This window comes from Pelobates fuscus, chromosome 13 (genome assembly GCF_036172605.1).
Source record: "Pelobates fuscus isolate aPelFus1 chromosome 13, aPelFus1.pri, whole genome shotgun sequence".
NCBI classification, from domain to species: domain Eukaryota; kingdom Metazoa; phylum Chordata; class Amphibia; order Anura; family Pelobatidae; genus Pelobates; species Pelobates fuscus.
Window position 1 is genome coordinate 27,577,421 of NC_086329.1, and position 13,875 is coordinate 27,591,295.

General features: G+C 39.6%; 1 protein-coding gene across 1 annotated transcript in view; it reads left to right on the plus strand.

Moving 5' to 3' along the window:
- FMN1 (formin 1) overlaps positions 1-13,875 on the plus strand; it is a 130,990-nt gene that overhangs the window by 54,586 nt on the left and 62,529 nt on the right. Inside the window, exon 6 of the mRNA XM_063439910.1 lies at positions 13,464-13,551. Coding sequence (XP_063295980.1) covers positions 13,464-13,551 — 88 coding nt within the window. The remainder of the gene's footprint in view (positions 1-13,463; positions 13,552-13,875) is intronic.

Consider the following 13,875-nt stretch of genomic DNA (forward strand, 5'->3'; position numbering starts at 1 on the left):
CAAGGGGAAAACTGCAATATCTGGTCAACTGGAGGGGATATGGTCCTGAGGAGAGGAGTTGGGTACCTCAGGAGGACGTCCATGCTTCTCGCCTTCGCAGAGCATTTCACCTCCGCTTCCCATCTCGCCCCGGTTCATTCCGCCCGGTGGGCGTATCTGAGAGGGGGGGTACTGTCAGGGTACCTGAGGCCTCTACCTCTAAGGGAGGTAGAGACTTGGTGGTGTATCCGTCCAGGCGAGCTGTTTCCTCCGTTCCTCGCGGTTCATCCAGTCACTTAAACACCGGCCGCGAGGAATCCACGTCCTTTTCTAGCAGGACGCTCAATACGTGACGTCATGACGCTATCACGAGCAATCTGTCACTCAAGTGTCCGATATCCAATCGGTACTTGTCAGAGGCGTGATTTCCATCCAGAGCCAGGGTATTTAACCTTACTCCTTACTTCAGCTCATTGCCCTGTCGTGGTTCTAGCTTGTCTAGTCACTCAGTGCTCTGGTATTCTAGTTTGCTCTTTTGGTTTTGACTCGGCTCGTTGTACTACCCTGTCTCTCTGTTATCCCTTGACCCGGCTTGTCTCTCGCTTATCTGTCTTCTCGTTCCCTCGACCTCGGCTTGTCTCTGACTATTCTTTACTCTCGGTACGTTAGTCCGGCCATTCTAAGGCCCGGTATACGTACCTTTCCACTCTTTGTACTCTGCGTGTTGGATCCCTGTCCCGATCCTGACACAAGGTAAGTGTGAAACAATTTGAATTGGTTCGACTACTTAATGTGGGATAGCTAACACCATAAGCATTCCAGTGCACCTATCAAAACCCACAGGAAATTTTAGGAAGTTGAGTTGATGACATTCATATTGCCTCATGTTAACATATTGTGCTTTTATTTTTGTGTATAAATACATAGTAAATTCATGCTGTGCAGCATAGGGTCATAATGCTGTGGAGAAAGTGCAGTTTAACAATTGTATAGATGGTGTCCGTCACTGTTTAACCCCTTAAGGACCAAACTTATGGAATAAAAGGGAATCATGACATGTCACACATGTCATGTGTCCTTAAGGGGTTAAGCACCTCTTGATTGGAATTGAGCAGAACTGTATTTCTCTGTGAGAACAAAGTAATGCAATGTACCCATAAATGACCTTCTCTGCAATGCACAGCCTGTCTTGTGCTTTAAAAAAAGTTTGTGGCATAGCAATTCCTTTTCAGCAGTGAAGATGTTAACTCCTCATCCTTGGCTTGTAGGTACTAGGGTACAACAACTCTGTCCAGCTCTGGAGTCAGTTTTCTCGCAATTGATCCGCTGGCGCTGACTGAAGATGTTAGTGATTCCAGAGAGACACGGACAGAGCTCAGACCAGGCTGGGATATTGATGTCTCTGAAAAATCATGCAGGGTTCTGACCCTGAGTGCTGAGAACCAGCTTCAGGTGTCGCTTTTGGGACAGAAAGTCCACCCGTCTACACCTCTTAAAACCTTGTATTAACCCAATTACTGCTATGATATTAAAAGTAAATGCTGGGCCGGACCTTCTATCTTCAACTCTTTTTCAGTGTTTACAGTCATGCTCCCGGCCATTGTATGGTAGAATGTTTGAAGAAAACCACATAACATGTAAACTAGTATAGGGTGATATAATTAAAAATTGTTACAATCATTTGTAAACACCACCTCACAATTCATTGATCTCGAACTCTGTTAGGGCCTTATTTTTTTTTTTACTTTTTTTTTTGCTAAAGGTGGAGGTGTGCTGGTTATTTGCTTTGGATTCTTTATTATAAACTGAAATGCGATTGTTTAAAATATCAGCCAAGCACAACACACCTGTTAACAAAGGAAAACTATCCTCATTGTTTGTTCTCGGTGGAAAGGAGCTAAATTTTTATTTATTGTTATTATTATTATTATTATTATTAGTGCCTCTGTGTCAGTTATTACAATGCATGAACGTAAATAAATAACTCTTTTTAGTGCTTCTCCCGGCACACCTTTACTCTGTGGGGATTGTCATCTTAAGTCCTCTTTGGTCAGGAGCTCTACATATCTACCAAGAACATGCACATTTTGAACAGAGAGATCCTCTACTTGCGTATTACATCAGGTTTGGCAATTATCCTGTGTTGTCTTTGATTGATTAAGCAGTGTTTTCCAAAGATGGCTGCCCATTCCTTTTTTATAAGGACCCACGCTATGCTGCCACAGAAACCAGGGAGACTACCAATCCCTTGTTATATACCAAATGTAGAAAACAGATGTCCAGGCACATACAGGATATCCAACATGCAGACTTTTATGGAGTGAAATGGCAGCATTTCGGGTCACACAAGCCTTTTTCAAGCCAAGTGCAAGTCTCATGCTTTCAGAGCGTGCTAGTTGTGCTTATTTTCTACTGTGTAACATGAAGCTATTTATTCCATGATCCTGGACATTTGGTATTGCTGTTGATTGCCTTGAGGCAGTTAGATGTGCCTTGAGAAAGTCCTAAAAATTAAAATAAAACATGGAGTCAACTTAAAGACATGTACACATACATGGAAAAATTGGTAGGTAGCGGCTAACTAGGTCAACCTCATAATAACCCTTATGATAGTCAAGGAAGATAAACGTCCCATGTTAATGATGAAACATTTCCTGATTGTCATAAAAATCAACTCACTGTCTGACTGGGCCGCAAATGGTCCAAGGCTTGGGCTGTGGCTACTAGTGGTAGGCAGCTTGACTTCAGAAGGGTATAGGTTGGAAGTATGTGAAGTAGAGGTGCAGATTGCACAAGCTGGGGACCTACGACCTGCAAAATGTCTGCATAAAAGCTGTGGCTCCAGTCCAACTGGCTCCAGTCAGATTTGTTTGTTAAATTGAGAGAAAACTGCCGGCACTTTAGCTGAAAAATAATGATGATAATCCTAGAACGCAGAGCTTCTATATTTGTACCCTAGGTCCACCAACTTGTGTAAGTAAAGGTCGAACTCTTTCCTACAATGTGGAAAACTAGAACAAACAACGACCCTATAAATGCCAAGAGCCAAAAGAAATTCTGGTATGGGGATTTTCTTAATAAGCCTAGGGTCCCTTCCTTTCACAATCACGGACAAATCTCCATAAGAGTAGGTCTTATTCTCTACAATGTCCTGGGAAGCAATAAGTAATGAGGTGAAACAAGATGAGCAGGGTTGATCATTTGTGTGCTATGGGATTAAAAGGAATTAATAGGTTACGCTGATCCTGACCAGAAAGGCTGATCAGACCAGGGGTAGCAGGTATTGCTGAAGTCATGGCCAAATTGGCTAGTTCCAGTACCTCAAGTCTTTTATTAATCTAACCAGTGGATGAAAGGACTGAAGTCATCATAGCATATTATTTTGCTATTCTGGATCCTTCACCGGCATTATCAGCATTCTCTCTATGGGACTTCATGAGCCTAAGCCACTCTGCTTCCCTGGCCATAGCCAAGAAATGGATATTTCTTCTTCTTCTTCGGTTCGCAGTGATCTTTAGAATAGTCCATGATCTAATGGAACTTGCTGACTCTTGTTTCCTCAAATGGGTACCGGCTCTAGCTAGGGTGTTAGGAAGATCTTTTCCCAACTCTACCAGAAAGCCTCAAAACAATGTGGTGGGGTGTTGGCCACTTGATCATATGTACCAGCATAAGATAGAATGGAGTGACAGGTGAGGACCGACCTATGTAACTTTGCAAGGCACAAGCTATGAGTTGGACATGGTGGGGGTAATACCTCGCATTACGACTTTCCGAAAGCATAGAAAAACTACTCTACGGGGTTCCTAATCTTAATCTACACGCATGAAAACAAACCCTGACCCAGAGACGTAAAAAGTTGAAATGTTAGAATGAATTGGAGTAGAGACATAGCTGTTGTGACACACTTGAGTGAAAATAATCTGGTGAACCAAATTAAGACCCAGGTCTAATAAAAAGGGGTGATATGTAGGCAAACCCAAGTAGAGATGCGTATGTAACAGGTAAAATATTGTTAGAAGACATGAATATCTACATACCTTAATATACCAGGCTTGGAAATGAACCACTAAAACAGTGAGCACAGTGAGTTTAACCCCTTAAGGACACATGACATGTGTGACATGTCATGATTCCCTTTTATTCCAGAAGTTTGGTCCTTAAGGGGTTAAGGAAGTTAAACGATGTGAGTATAATTAGAGTACCTAAACTGGCATAGAGAAGCATGAAATACCTACCTGGTAAATAACAGAAGAGGGTTTAAATAAAGAAAAATCACTGATGTCAGAATAGGGAGAACCTGGAAAATATGTGGAAATGTATGGTAACTTATACAAACCCTAGACTTTACACTCTCCCTCCCCCCAATAAAATAAAAAAAACTGGACATAAATTTAAATCACAACCCAAAATGTGGGTAGCTCTTTAAGATGCAAGAAGCAAAAAAAAAATATTTGTACCGTGATAAACTTAAGCAGCAATCCCCTAAAGTAATAAATAATATACAGAAAAACCAAAAAACAAGTGTTGCGCTTAAGTATGATTTAAGCACAATACTTGTTTTTGTTTTTTCTGTATGAATTGAAAATTCCATACATTAAGTAACATAAAATGACGTTCACAAAACCTAACATGATTTGCAGTCAGTATTAACATGTGGGGGATTAGTGACATATGTAATACAGCTATAACATTATAACCAAGGGTGGTATTCGTCTCGCTACTTAAGTAATCTTTTACTTATGTATTTATGTTTCGAAGTGGTAAGTTTTGAACAACATGTATTCCGAATATTGTCAAAGTGCAATGTGCTCGACTGAACAAGGGAATGAAGAGCACAGTTTCCTGCTGTAGCCAACCGAAGCCACATTTTCCTATCAATGATCGAATGCAATAGAAACTTGACCAAACGGCAGCCGGACAATGGCCGAAAGTGTGCGTGGTAACCCGACAATGAGTGACATGACACGCAGACCAAGATGCAGCTGCTGGAGAAAGGAGGGAAGTCCTGTTATATATAATATATTACACATATATTCAGACAGTAAATAACTTGTTTGTTAGCAATTCAATTTTGCAACACAGTGTTGGGTTATTCGTTATAGGTAATTTTACAAAGGAACAACAAATTAGACAGAGAAAACAATCAATTCATTAATCAACTCACCATGTCTGATGAAGCTCATTTTCATTTAAATGGCTCCACCAATAAGGAAAACTGTCTTTTCTGGGGCACAGTAAATCAAAAGATAATTCATCAGCGCCGACTCCACCCTACCAAGGGGTGACCTGGCAGGAAGTTATCGGACAGCGCTAGAGCCTTAAACATTAAAAAATGTTATGAAGAATGGAATTGAAAGCACCTGACTTTGCGAGGTGGCAAATGGAGCATTTAAAAGATATCATCTTCCGTACCTAGTCAGACAAATCTCTGTTAAGCATTGTATGTAATATCATTGAAATTGGTTCATTAATAAAAGTTATTGGCTCCTCAAATCCTACTCTAAATGGGGAAAAAAAGGATATAATTTCCATTTTTTTATGTGTGTGTGTGTGTGTGTGTATATATATATATATATATATATATATATATATATATATATATATATATATATATATATATATATATATATATATATAATGTGTGTGTGTGTGAAGGGAGCACATCTTACCCGCATCATACTGTCTGGGTGAGTAAAAGAGTGAGGGAAGGGGGAGCAGTGGTCTGTGTGAACCAAATTAAACACAAGGATGTTTTAAGATAGTATGAGTTGTGATCCGTCACTCTGCATCTGTCAGCACCATGATTAACATATCAAAGCTCAAGACGGGGTTAACATAACGGCCTCTCTGGCGTCTTCTCTCCCTTGGATCTCACTAATTGCTTACATGTGTTCTCTGCAAAAAAGGGATAAGGGTACTTGTCAGTAAAGAGATGTGTCCCCACAACTTTGGTAGTGATAATCTTGCAAATACTGAATTCCATGTACAGAACCTTCATATAGTGAGTGGGATCATGTGAATATTGACTCACAGAACCTAGAATCTGATTATATTTTTATTTTTTTATTTAAGTAACAGAATTTAGAATTAGGAAATCAGTTGGACACCATGCTCCTTTAGGTCTTTCGTTTTGTTTATTTCTTAGCATTTCACATCTACTGCTGGGCACATCTTGTGTTGTACCTTTGCATGAAATTAGGATGCAGCACTATTGATCTTGATAAAAAAAACTACATTTAGGGTGCGTTGTTTTGTTTTTGTGCCGCTTCTTATTTGGTTAGCCATTCAATAGACATTGTTTACTGCTCAATTGGCACTGTAATGGGATATTACACTGTTTCTGCCTCTGGGACTTATACTGGAACAGATTCGAACTTTCGAAGTGGTACTTCGACTACAGTCGAAGTAGTCAAAGTGGCGCCATTCAACATTCGAACACGTGGCGGTGGCCATCTTATTTAGTCGAAAGTGTTCAGCGGTGTTTTGTCGTTGAATTTATGGAACTCAAATCGGACACGGGACGGCACGAACACGGCTGAAAAGTTACCTTCCAGAGAACTTCCACAATTTAAATGGTAAGTGGAACGTCGTTCGGTGAATCGAAGCCCACGAACAAGAGACACACATGGACTATGGTCATTCACCATTCCATTCGGTAATTCGAACGGTATTTCGACCGTTTAAACTAGACCGTCCGCACAACCTAATTCTCTGGAACTGTTTTGGGCATGAAGCCATGCGTGCGGTCGGTCAAAAGGGACTTCCAGGAATTTTCTAAACCCCCTCGTCTGATCTAGGTGATTTTTGTATATGTTGTTCACCCAAATCAGGCCTATCAGGGGATATAAACATGTATGGGGATATGTGGTGGTTTGAGGTGTTTTCTGTACTTTGCGAAAAATGTTTTTTTTTTCTGCTTGGAGATAATTGAGTTAATTACAGTATCTTGCTCAATTATCTCCCAAGCAGAGGGGAGGAATGGTGTGCTGGATGTGGGAGTGTCAGACATTGTACATTGTTTTTATTGGTTTGTACATCTTGTAATTAGGTGTTCCATCAGGTCCAGGGGGTGTTCCCCTGGCCTGAGGAAATGTATACAAATCCAACCTGTGCCATTAAATTTGCAGCCTCGTCTTGTGTTGTAGGGAACTGCTATATCACTACAAGGGATTGCTATGATCATCATGCTCCCTTGGATAATCACTAGCTCTTGTAAGAGCTGTTCCTGCTATGCTCTCTGAAGGAAGAGAGGTTCACTCACTGGAGCCTTGTCGTAGGTCCAGGCTGGGTAGGATACGGCGAGACCCCAACCAAGCTGCGGCGGTTCGTGGGGTCTGCAGTGCTTTTGATGTCTGGTGTGGTGCTGATGGTGAGCACTAGGAGCATCGATTGACGGAAGGTCCGTCTCATCTACTTATACCAATCCCTGAAGTTCAGCATGCATTACTTTTAAATTTAGCTTTACTACTTGACTGCTATCCTACTCTGACATGATTCCTCCAGATTCCTTACCATGAAGTTGTCTCTTTTTGTTTAATCTGCTGATGGCATTGACGTTGGACTTTGAGTAACCTTCGGAATCCCTTTGCTGCCACTGACTGTTCAGGACTATGGATAAAGAGCTTTTTGGTCAGATATGGTTCTATTCTTTGTGAGGCATTAGGCAAAGTTCTATTATTCACTCATCAACTCCTTCACCATAGTCCCAGTCAGCCACATTCTGTCAAGTTTCCTGTCAGAGCAACACAACCTTCTTGCATTTATATTGATGCTGGTCCCTTATACTCACAAGAGTCTGGCGATATCCAAGATGTGAGACATCCACTTGTGTCTACCTTGCGCCATTCATGTGTCAAATTAGACGCTGCTCACTTGAACCAAGCACCTATTTATGACGCAGGTCAATCCCACGTCATTTATGATGCTGATACTTCTTCAGAATTTCTGCAACATCGTTCACATGTCTTTTGGCACTGCAGACATTGTGCAGACCAATCACAATACACTTCAGGCTATATAAGCTTCCACTTGCTACCTGACCTTTAAGATTGTCATGATTGCCATTGTAGTGATCTGAGAGTACATTTGTTTGTATATTTAATTCCCGGTTTATTGATCTTGGCTTGTCTCGACTGTTCTGCTTTCTGTATCCCTGACCTCAGCTATCTTATCGATTCTGTATGCTTCTGTTATCCTTGACCATGGCTTGTTCATTGACTTTGCTATTTTTATGAAATATTGGTAGTTAGGCCTGGCTACATCTAAAAACAAGTCATACGTAACAATCGATTTCTGTTCCTAGCTTGTAAGGTATGGTTTAATTCTACATGTCTACATCTTCTACTGACACATTCTCCCAACCCCACAAAACTGTCTGTCTGCCCTGCTGTAATTGCATTACCACTCTGTATCACATTAGCAAATCCACTCCCCCAAAGGGTTATGCTTGCCTGCTGCTCACCTATCCCCTCTCCCCATTCTCCAACCAGTCACCTCATTACTTCTGCTAGATCATGTTCTGGTACAGGGCTGTGATAGTGGAGTGGGACATGTCACATATTCTCATTCCCCTGTCCTCTCTCCCACACAGCACACCTCTGCTGTGTGTTTGAAGCAGAGAGAGTGGAATCTGATGTGCACCCCTCCTTTTTTGGTTTCCAGCCAGGGATGAACGTGCTGGGTCACCTAACAAGTAGCTGCATGACTTGGAGCTGTAGGCACTCCTCTCTCTATTTGATGTACTATGCAATGCCTTAGCATAGGCAAGTCCTTGTGGTTGCGGAATGCTGTGGCTGGCATATTGGTCCAGTCTTTAAATCCTTGCAATCCATGCTCCATTATATTTCACTTTTATTTTTTTCTGTTTTTTTTTTTTGCCCTCATTAACATGTCAAATATTTTTCTCTACTTGATGTGTAAATTACAATAATGTCACTACCCTAAAAGTAACGGGCAATTAACTTCAAGAAGGTAATGTATATAAAAGCGATTCCACCAAAAGTGGAAAATGGCTATAATTTATCTAAATCCTACGTAAGTGAAGTGCAACTCTTACTTACAGAAGCAAGAGAAACGAGATAATACTACCATCAACACAATCAAAGCATCAAAGGCCGTTATAGATCTGCTACAAAGTCTCATGTAAAGTCAAATATGTGGAATTTTGTAACAGAGCTATAATTACCTTGGTTCTTTGACTGTGTTGATGGTAGCAATACTTATTTTTTTTTTTTCATTTAATATAGCCATGTATCAGTTTTGGTAAAAATAAAATTTGTCCCTAAACATTTTATATATAATAGATCATCTCCAATAGTCGAATAATGCTCTTTTACGAGTATTAATTCTATTAACTGCTCTCATTAGGCCTCATTAGGACTCAATTTAATATTGTTGGTTCAGCTTTTCAAATGATTTAATCTTTTTAGATAAACGTAAAATTATTTATTATGAAAAATATAAAAATTTTGTGATATGTTGATATTTGTAATATTCCAATACATTTTGATATTTTAATAATTTTCAAATATTGAGTAATTTGAAAAGCTTATCCAACAATATTAAAGGATCACTATAGTCACCCAGACCGCTTCAGCTCAGTGAGTTTGTCTGGGTGCCAGGTCCCCTAGGTTTTAACCCTTCACATGTAAACATAGCAGTTTCAGAGATTAAAGTAAGTAACTGAAGGGGTTTTAACCCATTCAGAGCCAAGGGAGGGGGGCCCTGAGCGTGGGGGGGGGGGGGGGGGACCAAAGGGTTATCTAGTGTCAGGAAAACAATTTTGTTTTCCTGACACTATAGTGATCCTTTAAATCTACCCTTAGTCGTATCCCCTGCCACTCCAACCATACGCAGTTTATGAAATATTGATTTCTGGCAAGGCAGGTTCTCAAACCTACATAATGCATGTTATATAGGTTTGAGGGCTTAATTCTAAAGAGTGTAAATACCAAGGTACTCTACCCAATGGCTAATGACTTAGATTATATCAGCTAAACACTCATTCTAACCAAAGCTACTGCTATATCTATCACAATATCTTAATTTAAGAATGATCAGAATGATGTTAGTATGGAACTAATATATATTTAAAATCTAGCAGTACCAACAAATGCCATGTGATCTATCGTTTACAGATAACTGATATATTGTACACCAGTTGGAACTATCCCTATTTAAGAATGGTACATGTGATACTTTTTACGTGAGTTACTCAGACAATCTAAAGTGGTGCAAACCATGATAAATCAAACTATGAATATTTAAACTGCCATATTCCATCACCTGGAAATAGCCCACTACTGACGCGTTTCACAATATTTGTATGTGTACCAAGTATCATATTCAATGATGGGAAAGCATCAAAACCATGACAGGTTATCTAATGTGATGTAATCTGACAAAAGCAAATGTCAGTTAGAGCACTTCACTTCTGCTCTTCACTGCAAAGAATTATCTTACAGAACTCTGAAACCGAGCAATAACTTTCTAATAAATGGCAAATCTGCCACAGATATAGTGCCCTGTAAACATCAGTCAATCATTAAGCTCCAACTGCAATTCTGATGTTAAAACTAAATTGTATGTCTCTCTGTAAATGGTAGACATGCCCTCCAAAGATTGAAAACTTTGTTGGTCCCATGGGCCCTCATATAACTGATGGAATTCCCAACTGACTTAAGTACAACAGTGGCATGGTAAATGAAAAAGCCAAAAGCTGAAGTTGGTGGTGGTGCAGAAGAGAGGGAGGTTATATTCTGTATACAGTCTCTCCTTTCTCCTCTCTGGCTCTACCATGTAAGTGGACTTGTCAGCTTGTGCGGTCTTTGCAAAACATTGCAAAGACCCCACAAGTGAAAGTGCACTTTAACCCCTGGGATGAGGCCCAAACCTAGTGGAACACGTAGATTTTACTTATCAAGTCACAGTAGACTGCTAATTGACACGCCATGGCCTTTCCCCTGTGTAAAGAGAACTCTTTGACACTGCAAAGAGTCTATTGAAGTTATTTTTAAATAATTTGTTTTTAAATAACCACTGGTTTATATAGTAGTATGGATTTGTTTTCTATGTGTGGGAGCTATTCCATCGTGGCACTGCAGGGGTTATTGTGTGATGAATCATTCTGGTCAGCATAGCGTTAATGATTCCCTTTCTCTCTCAGCAGGCCCAGTCTCTGGAGTAATTGTGACCATGTGTATTTGTGTTTAGAGACCTGAGCTGCTTGGCGAGAGCATTACGTTGACTTCTCAAATATTTAGAATAAAGAGATTTTGGGTGTGGGGTGTTTATCATTGAGATTTTTTTTTTTATTATTTTTTTCTCTGAATGTGTCTAAGTTTCTAACCACATTTACCCCTTCAATGCCATGTTTGCCCAAAATGCTATTAGCTCAGTGTGTTTCAAACAAGCATATGGTGTCTAATGATTAGCAATTGTGCAGGGTGTTAAACAGCATTGGGATAGGATCAAGATATGTTTTGAATGAGTCTTGTTTTGCAATCAATATGGCCAGACTAATGATGACTAACCTCGGAACACCAGATTTATTTAATTTTACTACACTTACCATCGTGCTGAGTTTGCCGCAGTGAAATGTAGTGCACATATATATAAAGATACATTTGAATGTGTAAAAGCCTAACTATGGTAACTTTAGTGTACTTGACTTCTGCAGTCTATATTTTATTTTTAGTAAAATTTTAACTTACTCTTTTCTGAGAAGATGTTAATAGATCAAAATACAGACCGCAAAAAGATAATTGATGGGGGCAAAAAAGACAGATTCTGTGTTTTGTTTCATTTGTTCCTAGCTAGAAAAGACTCTGTATACTAAAATTACTCCTGTCCACAAATACATTTTTAGAGTGATTTCACAAAAAATGTAGAATTAAAGGAACCTATTGTATTTTTCGAAAACTGACCTTAGAAATGGCATCGTAAAACATGCAAAAAGTAAAAAAAAGTTTTATTTTGACCCTTTAGCTTTAGGCTTTGATTGCTTTTTGTCCCTTTTTTCTCTGCAACATCTGCTTTCTTTTCGGACAACTGTGTGGCCTTATGGTTACTTTTTATGCACATCAATTTTATTTTCTCATTTGTCTTCCAAGGAAATAGATGGGTTTTAATTTTTTTGTAACTGTTTTATTTACATGCGATAAATGACTGATAGAGACTTATGTGTACGTACATCAGTTTTCTCATCATTCTTCAAAGCCTTACTTTTCTTTACAGTATTTATTTTATTTATTTTGTCTCCTATACTCTTTAACAAAAATGTTTTTCCTCTCTTGCTCATTGTTTAGAACTCCCTCTTCCTTCTATTTCCTGTTTTGTTTTTTTTACCTTTCCTTCTTGCTCCATGCTGTAATACTATCGATGAGCCCCCTGTCATGCTAAAAGGATTGTAAGCTTAAAGGTGGTGAAAACCTTGGGACTAATGATTTAATATGGTAGAGGGATGCAGAAATATATTTTTGAGAGAGTCTGGAAGCTTGGGGGCTACGACCTAAAAAAGAGGGAGGATGCTAGAGATGAAGCCAGTGGTTGTGGTAGGTGAATGTGGTGGTAACGTTATAAATTTGGATGTGATGCGGGAAGAATATAGTAGCAGTAGTGTGCTGCTTGTATCAGTGGAAGGGAGCTATATAGTATACTGATCTGTAAACTAGTAGAGCGAAGCTGATCCGCTTGGGTATAACTCTTAATATCACATTTTAAATTGTTTTCTTGTTTACTACCAACTTTCCTTTGTCCTATATGTGTTTTCCAGTTTCCCTTTTCTCATTTTAATGTGTTTTCTCCTCCCTCCACCTCTTTCCCCCATTGTACCTATGAAGTCCCCTCTAATTGTGCCATTGTCTCCTGTTCTGATTCTTTTGTAGTCACATTCTCCACACCCCCTGGACTCCTTGAGGTCCCTTTCTCTACTTCATACTCCGTGAAACCATTTTAGAACTGTTTGATCTCTTACCTAAGGTTTGCTGTAACCTGCTCCCTGCCTCACTATGCATGACAGAACCTGAAGCTCCTGTTTAGGAGCTTGTGGTGGTTTTCCTGAGATAAGCTTTGCAGTGCAGGGCTAGCTCACTGGCTCAGAGCATCAACTGATCATTTTCAGTGATTTTAAGCCTGTGCTGCCGGTTACTCTGTCAGCTGTAGTGAAGGCAGGGGCAGCACCTGGGAGAGACCAAAAGACTGTTTTAAAATGGTGTGAGTACTTACTGTATGGGGAGTAGGAGGGCGAGGGGGTGCCAGGGCACTCCCGGCACCATAAACACTTTAGCGCCTGTGCCTTGTAAATCGAGGCTGATAAAAATATATTTTAACAGACATTCTGTTTGTCAATAAGTCATTGACTTTGAAAAAAAGATTTAAAAAAAATAGATTTTTTTTTTCTTTCTGAATATATATTTCTGCAACTACTTCTGCTGTTGTGAGGTTAAAGAATTGTGTGCTGATTGCTCTGTTTTTACTTGTAGATTATAAAACTATTGGATGGTAAAAGGTCACAGACTGTGGGCATATTAATATCAAGTTTGCACTTGGATATGAAGGACATTCAACAAGGTAAGTGATTCTCAAGGAACTTAGGTGCTGCAAACCGAATGTATCATAATCGTTGCATGTTTAGTTCGTGAACACTGATTTTTTTTAAAAATACATTTTATGATATAGCACTTGCAATGTTTACTGGGGCATGTGTGAGAGAGATTGCTCTGGGCTGTTATACTGCTGTTACCCAGTCCTGGATTACATGATGCATCGAGACCGAGTATGACTCTGATGTTTCTGAATATATAGTTAATACTTAAGTGATCTAATAGAGAGTTATGACAATTGTCTCTACTACCTAACTACATTTTTGCAAGACAGAGGGCTGGACAAAGCATT